At 48.3% G+C, this 8,315-nt stretch overlaps 1 protein-coding gene across 1 annotated transcript in view; it reads left to right on the forward strand.

Moving 5' to 3' along the window:
• LOC107107627 (1-acyl-sn-glycerol-3-phosphate acyltransferase alpha-like) overlaps window positions 1–3,150 on the forward strand; it is a 29,174-nt gene extending 26,024 nt beyond the window's left edge. Inside the window, exons 5-6 of the mRNA XM_015407931.1 lie at window positions 466–538; window positions 3,008–3,150. Coding sequence (XP_015263417.1) covers window positions 466–538; window positions 3,008–3,150 — 216 coding nt within the window. The remainder of the gene's footprint in view (window positions 1–465; window positions 539–3,007) is intronic.
• Window positions 3,151–8,315: the final 5,165 nt, after the last annotated feature.

Here is an 8,315-nt window from a genome sequence, read left to right on the forward strand (position 1 = left end):
GGGCATTTAAATTTCTTAGGGGGCACTGGCTAATCAAATTAATTCAGGGGAGGAGGCTGTGATGCTCTGGGCTGGATGGGAAGTCAGGGGGCCTTGCCAACAAGTTGGGAGGCCTAGCTCCAAGATGCCCCACTGTAGCTACAGGCCTGAGGATGGTGTTTACAGACAATCTCCAAACCGATCTCTGTCATCTGGAGATGAGCTGTAATTCCAGGGGATCCCCAGGTCCTATCTGGAGGCGAGCATCCCTAGACCCTAATTAACTATGGTTCGTGGAGTGGCCAACCATTCGGATGATCATACTGACCCTGATATTGTGTGGTCTCTCTGAACTGAGCCAGAGCACCCCTCTGAAGAAGCTCCACAAGGAGTCATCTTCTCTCCAAACAATTGCTACTTCAGGGCCTCCCAACTCGGAGTTAACATAACCCCAAGTCACTTACCTCCAGCTCTCTTTCGCCACAGGTCCCCATCATCCCCGTTGTGATCTCTTCATACCGAGACTTCTACTGCTCCAAGGAGAAGAGGTTCACTGCAGGTGAGTGACCAGGGGCCTGGGTCCTATCAAGGGGTGCCTCCCACATGCCAGATCCTAGCTGTCAGGTTCTGCAGCAAGTAAATCTCATCGGCTGGAGGTCAGTTGCAGTTCCAGAAGATCTCCAGTGCCAACCCTCCAGGCAGCTCTAGCTAAAACCCAGCATTTGAAAAGACCCAACTGGGCCCTCGCCTAAACCCCTCCACACCCACTGTTCTCTGGCATGGTAATGTTCAGACAGGAGGTTGTCTGCAGAGGTGGTATCTGTGCAATTCTGACAGTTCCCTAGGAGACAGGAATAAATCCTGGCTAACCCTGCCTCTGAAAAGTTCCATAAATGATGCATTTTTAACTAAACTTTTCATGGAAAATAATTTTTCATGCACCGGCCTACTTAAGGGACCGCCTCTCCCCGTACGTTCCCCCAAGAGCACTGAGGTCGGGGAACGTCTGGCCGTACTGACTTTCACGGTCTCCCAAGCATTGTTTACAGCAAGCAGCAAGCAAGCCAGGATCAGAGACGGGAACAAGCAGCTAGCTAACACTAGCTGGGAATCAGACCAAGGTGTGATCTTGTTTTAGAGTTGGATTCCCTGCCATGTTCAACACAATCCTTTACAGAAACCATCCTATTACAGTAGCTCTCTGCACACCAACATATTGCCAACCCTAATGACACATACATACTAGGGGTGCTGACCTCCAGGTGATGGCTGGAGATTTCCTGGGATTACAACTCATCTCCAGGCAACAGACATCCATTCGCCTGGAGAAAGTGGCTGTTTTGGAGAGTGAACTCTATGGCATTACACTCCACTGAGGTCTCACCCCTCCCCAGGCTCCATCCCCAAATCTCCAGGAGTTTCCCACACATTTGGTGTAGTGGTTAAGAGCGGCAGACTCTAATCTGGAGAACCGGGTTTGATTCCCCACTCCCCCACACGCAGCCAGCTGGGTGACCTTGGGCCAGTCACAGTTCTCTTAGAGCTGTTCTCTCAAGAGCAGTTCTCTCAGAGCTCTCTAAGCTGCTCTGAGACTCTGAGTAAAGGGTGGGGAATAAATCCAATCTCTTCTTCTACCCAGGCTCCATGACCGCCCACCCCAATCTCCAGGTATTTCCTGATCTGGAATCTGGAATCAAATATTATCATTAAAAACGTTGTCATATTTTGCAATCGCCACAATGATTCATCTCTCCACCCCACGGGAGCCAGCACTGTGTGGTGGTTAGAGGGCTGGACTAGGATCCTTGAGACTAGGTCTGAATCTTCCACTCTGCCATGGAATTGGGTAGGTGGCCTTTGTGACCCATCAGCAGACTAACCTACCTTACAGGATTGTTGTGAAAATAAAATGGAGAAGGGGAGAATGATGTAAGCTGCTTTGGGTTCCCCATTGGGAAGAAAGGCAGGGTATACATGGAGTAAAATAAAACAAATAAATTCGTAATAATATATTAGACTGTCCAGTCCATTGTACAACATAAGGCCAGCCTTTGCAAAATGCTGATCACTTGATAAAACTGTCATAGGGTTGCCAGCTCTGGGCTGGGAAATACCTGGAGATTGGGGGGGTGGAGCCTGAGGAGGGCGGGGTTTGGGGAGGGGAGGCACCTCAGCAGGGTACAATGCCATAGAGTCCACCTTCCAGAGGGGTCATTTCTCCAGCTGAACTGATTTCTGTTGCTTAGTCTCTTTAACTAGAAAATGCTAATGCATGGGGATGGGGTAGTTTCTTTTTTTTCAAATGGGCTTTCAAATGGGCAGTTTCCCCACCTGTGGTTGACCACATGGTAAGAACATAAGAGAAGCCATGTTGGATTAGGCCAAATGGCCCATCCAGTCCCACACTGTGTCACACAGTGGCCAAAACCCAGGTGCCATCAGGAGGCCCACCAGTGGAGCCAGAACACCAGAAGTCCTCCCACTGTTGTCCCCCCCCAGCACCAACAATATAGAGCATTGCTGACCCACACATAGTATTCCGTCTATACCTTGTGGCTAATAGCCCCTGATGGAGCTCTGCTCCATATGTTTATCCAATCCCCTCTTGAAGCTGTCTATGCTTGTAGCTGCCACCACTTCCTGTGGCAGTGAATTCCATGAGTTAATCACTCTTTGGGTGAAGAAGTGCTTATCTAGACAGCTGTGCTCACTCCTTGATCTATCCCTTGTGAAGATGGGCTGTGTTAGTAAACAAAGCATTCACACTTGGCTCAGATCCAAGAAGGTCTTTCTTCAACATCCCCTCCAGCAGTCTCTTTACTTCATTTAAAGTCCAAAGTAACCAAAAATGTATGCTGCGGGTTTTAAATTATCATGGGCTACATCTGCTGGAGCAGGAAATACTTGAACCTGACAAGGATGGCTCCTAGCTCCTGCCTGTGTCCAATGCTTCTATGGTGTTACACTTCAAAGATCTGCACTTCTCCCTACCTTTAACGGCATCTTCTCTTTCTTTGACTTCCAACAGGGAATCTTAAAATCCGGATTTTGCCCAAGGTAGACACGAAAGACCTTGGTCCAGAAGACATCCCAGCGCTTACAGACAGCATCCACAAAAGGATGCAGGATACTTATAAAGAAATTTGTGGGGGGAAAGATGTCAAACCATGAGCGTCCCCTCTTACCCCCTTCCAGAGAGGGGGCATGAAGGAGGGGGAGAACATAAGCATGTTTCTTCACTCCTCGGCCTTCGTTAAGGGCTTCGTTAAGGACACATAGACACATACGCACGTTTCTTCACTCCTCGGCCAGGCACTGGGTCAGCCCCTCGGTTTCACCGCCTGGTTTCCTCAAGCAGACCTTTTCCTCCCCTGCCATGACATTCCGTTGTGAGAACCTTGCTGAGAAGAGAATAATCTTCCACCGTTCCACGGGAACCATTGCTCATAAGAAGAGAAGGACACATTTTGCTTTTTATTGACATTAAACGAGACTGCCAAAAATGACAACAAAGGCAGTAAAAGCAGGTATTGATAATGATATTCATTTGTCCAATGATAATTGTTTGCTAGTGATATTTAGCTTCCCCAGCCGCCCTGCCGGGAGCCACACAATAGGTGTGAAAGAGCCGTGTGCGGCTCCTGAGCCACAGTTTGGCCACCCCTGTGCTAGGACATATTTTACTAATGCCCCCTGAGGGCAAGTTGATGACAAAAGGGATGAAGAGCAGACACAGAAATGCCCTCGAATCCTGGGGCGAGGCAACCTTCAAATCTTTTTTTTTTTTAATTAAATATAAAAAACAGTTAAAAATATGAAAGCAAGTCCTGGTGTTTATGCAGGGCAAACAGGGAGGTGTCGATTTTATGTGCTGCTGAGGCTTCCAAGAGGGGCATCCATTTTTCTTGAAGATTGTCAGGAACGGGTTGATTTTCGGATCGTAGGATGCTAGTGGGGTTCAATCCCCGGCAACTCCGGTTTAGAGGACCAGGCAGGAGGGGATGAGAAAGACCTCTACCTGAGACCCTGGCTCAGTAGCAGAGCCTCTGCTTGGCCTGCAGGAGGTCCCAGGTTCAGTCCCTGGCATCTCCAGGTTAAAAGGACCAAGCAGGAGGTGATGGGACAGACCTGAGACCCTGGAGAGCCTCTGCCAGTCTGAGTAGATGACACTGACCCCGCTGGCCCAGGGGTCTGGTTCTGTGTGAGGCAGTTTAATCTGTTAAGCAGAACAGTGGGATCCATTCAGTGGTGGAATTCATTCAATGCTCCCGCATGGCTGAGAGTTCCATGAACAGGCCCTGGCCCCAGGCCTGGTGAAGGCAGGGCGTTCTGGAAGGAGGTGCACTCGCAGTACTGCAAGCAGGGCGGAACCCACCCCCTTGACCTCTACCGTGACTCAGCAGTACCTGGAAGGCACCGGCATCCGAGCTGGGGAGGTGACCGGGCGGTCACGTGACTCCCAGGAGCCAAGTGCCGATGATGTCATCCCATTAATAGGTCACTGAATCACGGCCTGGCTTAGTCGGGTGAGTTTCCAAAGGGCTAGGGAGGCAGCGGGAGAACGGGTGACTGAGAAAACCGGTCATAAAGCATATTTGCACGTGAATTCCAGGTCCTCGTTTCATCCAGGTCACTTTGGGGCTGAATGCTCCATTGGGCTGAAGACGATGTGGATCTCTCTCTCTCTGAGAGGTAGAGACTCTGGGAAGTCTGGGCAGGCCGGCTTTGGCCTGGGTGATGGGATCCTATCTGGACCTATCTTCCTTGGAAGGCTGTCCATAAACATGGTCTGCTACTCCCGTCATATTTCTGCAAGCCAAGCTTTTTGCTATGACAGGGGTGGCCAACCTTGCTTAACGTGAGAGCCACACAGAATAAACGTCAGATTTGAGAGCCGCAAGACATGAACAAATATTACACATTTTTACTGGGAAATAGGCAATTTTGCTTTTTATTGACATTAAACGAGACTGCCAAAAATGACAACAAAGGCAGTAAAAGCAGGTATTGATAATGATATTCATTTGTCCAATGATAATTGTTTGCTAGTGATATTTAGCTTCCCCAGCCGCCCTGCCGGGAGCCACACAATAGGTGTGAAAGAGCCGTGTGCGGCTCCTGAGCCACAGTTTGGCCACCCCTGTGCTAGGACATATTTTACTAATGCCCCCTGAGGGCAAGTTGATGACAAAAGGGATGAAGAGCAGACACAGAAATGCCCTCGAATCCTGGGGCGAGGCAACCTTCAAATCTTTTTTTTTTTTAATTAAATATAAAAAACAGTTAAAAATATGAAAGCAAGTCCTGGTGTTTATGCAGGGCAAACAGGGAGGTGTCGATTTTATGTGCTGCTGAGGCTTCCAAGAGGGGCATCCATTTTTCTTGAAGATTGTCAGGAACGGGTTGATTTTCGGATCGTAGGATGCTAGTGGAAACTTTGTCCTGTAAAAAGAAGTCCCACAGTTTCAGGAACCAGTCACTCAATAGCAGCGTCTTCTTCGATTTCCAATGAAATGCAATAACATTCCTAGCGGCCGCAAGACACAATTCTATCAACTCTTTCATAAGCCCATTGGGGGCAGGATGTCTCCAATGATTCAAAAGGAACAAGGAGGGTTGTAGTTGGAGGGCGCAACCTGTAATTAAAAGTATTTGGGCATTGACTTCTCTCCAGAAGGCCTGGACCTTGGGACACTCCCACCAGCAATGAATATAGGTGCCACAGCCCCCAGCAACCTTCAAATCTGTTTTAAAGTGTCAAACAACAAAAAATGGCTAAGTAATCCCAAATAGTGTGAAAAGCACAAGACATCTATCTCGCACATCTTTAATCTTGCCCTTCTTTCAAGTAGCTCAGACCAGCATATGTGGCTCCCCCTTCCTGTATTACCCTCAAAAACCACCCTTTGGGGTAGGTTAACCTAGAAGAGTGGAAATGGCCCAAGGCCACCCAAGGAACTTCACAGTCACACGAGGATTTGAGAAGTCACCTTTCCTCTAAGTCAGAGGCAATGCTCCTTCTAAGCTGTAGAGTCTTGTGAGTAAAAATTCTACTTTGTGAGCCACTGGCATGAAAGTTGTGAGGGGGCATATTGGCTGCTGCATAAATCAGTTTGCTCTGGAGCCCTCCTTCCTGAGCTAAGACAAAAAATGTGCGAGCCAGAGGCTAAAAAAACTGTGAGCTAGCTCATACTAACTCAGCTTAGCGGGAACTCTGGTCAGAGGACTGCTAGGATTAGGAGCATGTAAACTTTTGAGGCCCACAGCCCTATGTTCTGCTGTGGAAAGTCTCTGTGGAACTGCAAAGATTGCAAATAATTTCACACCAACAGAAGGGTGCCGGGATAGAAGATTTCACCTGTGCGAAACTTGCTTGCTAAGAGGAACCCAACCAGCTAACTGGGGTGGGGAGCTGCAGAACTTCGATAAAAGAAGTTAGGCAGTACCACATGGAAAGGCAAGACCAGATCTTCCTTCAAGTTGGGACTCTTTGGAAGAAGAGGAGGTGGCTGCTCCACAACCAGATTTCTTTAACAGGCAACTGGTTTTTGGAAGCTGTGATTTTTATTTGAGGTATTATTTATTTTGTTTTGTTTCAAGTGTTATTAAAATCTTTTTTGGAGGCCTTTTGCAAGCCAAATACGGTTTTTTTTTAAAAAAACAACAACAATAAAGTGCCTTTAAGCATGTGCAGAGTATTTGTCCACTAGCGCTGAGGAAGCAGAGCAAGTCGCTAGACATCAAGGATTAAAGGGCTCCTTCCTTACCAAATGTGATCTCTCTCTGGAGTCCCAGGAAACCTTCCTTTCGTAACAGCGGAGTACCTGAGCAATCAAAACCGAGAAGGCCGGGCTGAAGCAGCCCCCTGGTTTCCTCCGCCACACACAAACAAAGATCAGGGCAAGGCTAGCACCAGTCCCATCTGAAATACGGAGGCCCACTCCCGGAGTAGTGGGAAATGCTTCAGGTTAATCCGTGCCAGGCCCGTAGCTAGGATTTTATTTTTCAGGGGGCTTTAAAATGTTTAAGGGGTTTGGAGAAGCATCCCACAGCAGCTGCCCCCAGCACACTGCCGTTATCTCCCTCTGAGCTGTGGAGTCTTGTGAGCAAAAATTCTACTTTGTGAGCTGCTGGCACTAAAGTGGTGAGCGAGCAATTTGGCTGCTGCATAAATCAGTTTGCTCTGGAGCCCTCCTTCCCGAGCTAAGACAAAAAAGTATGAACCGGACGCTAAAAATCTGTGAGCTAGCTCACACTAACTCAGCTTAGAGGAAGCACTGCTTGGGATCATCGTGCTCTTTAAAAAAAGCTGGAGGAGTTCAGAAGGTGGACCTCGCTAGACTTCTCCTGTCTGTTTTTCGTGAGGCTCTTAAAAAAAAAACAGCTGGGAAAAGCCAGGGGAGGGCGGGGGGAAGAAAGGAAAGAAGGTGCTCCTGCTCGAAGGAAGTGAAGGTGCGCTTGGCGACAAGGCCTTCACTGGCCCTGGGCTGAGCAGGTGGGGTGGGGGTGCTGGCGAGGGTGGCATGGTTCCGTTCCAGCTCTGTCTCTGTCTGGCTTCCCAGTCAGGCCTCCAGCGGAGAGCAAGGGAGAGGAGTGCAAGCCAGGCAGGGCACCTGCGTCGCGAGTCCACAGCCTATGGCAGGCAGGAGAGTGGAGGGCGAACCTGGACAGGCCTCTCCAGTGGGGTGGTGCCCTTAAGAAAGGGGCTGAGCCCCAAATCGCCCCACCGTAGCTACGAGCTTGATCCATGCCGTAGTATATTCCCCATTACTATATATAGACGTGAAAGTCAGACAATGAAGAAAACTAGCAGGAAGAAAGTTGATTCATCTGAAATCTAGTGTTGGAGGAGAGTTTCACAGATACTGTGGACTGCCAAAAAGACAAATAAGTGGGTTCTAGATCAAATCAAGCCCGAACTCTCCCAAGAAGCTAGAATGATTGATCTGAGGCTATTGTACTTTGGTCACTGTGATGTTCTTGCTTACTGGGGAGACAGTTTTACCTTTAAACACGCTTTGTGCACCTAAACTTGGTAGATTTCTGCTGCCACCAGGAATTAAAAATTCCAAATCTCTCTCTCTGCTGGTAGAATGACCTAGGGTCTGGGCACTTCAGAGGACTATGTGGCCCTGAGGAAGAACTGTACTGATTGCTGGGATAAGCTTAAATAAATATTTATTCATTTAATAAAGAACAAAATAGGTTTCTGGTTATTTTGAACTGTTACTGAAAAAAGGAACTTGTAAATATCACTGGCAAAACTTGGTGTTACGAACTGTTACTCAGACTTCACTCTGACAGGCATAGACTCTCAGTATAATCTTTCTCTCTCT

This window comes from Gekko japonicus, unplaced genomic scaffold, assembly GCF_001447785.1.
Source record: "Gekko japonicus isolate JY-2015 unplaced genomic scaffold, Gekko_japonicus_V1.1 scaffold5210, whole genome shotgun sequence".
Lineage (NCBI taxonomy): Eukaryota > Metazoa > Chordata > Lepidosauria > Squamata > Gekkonidae > Gekko > Gekko japonicus.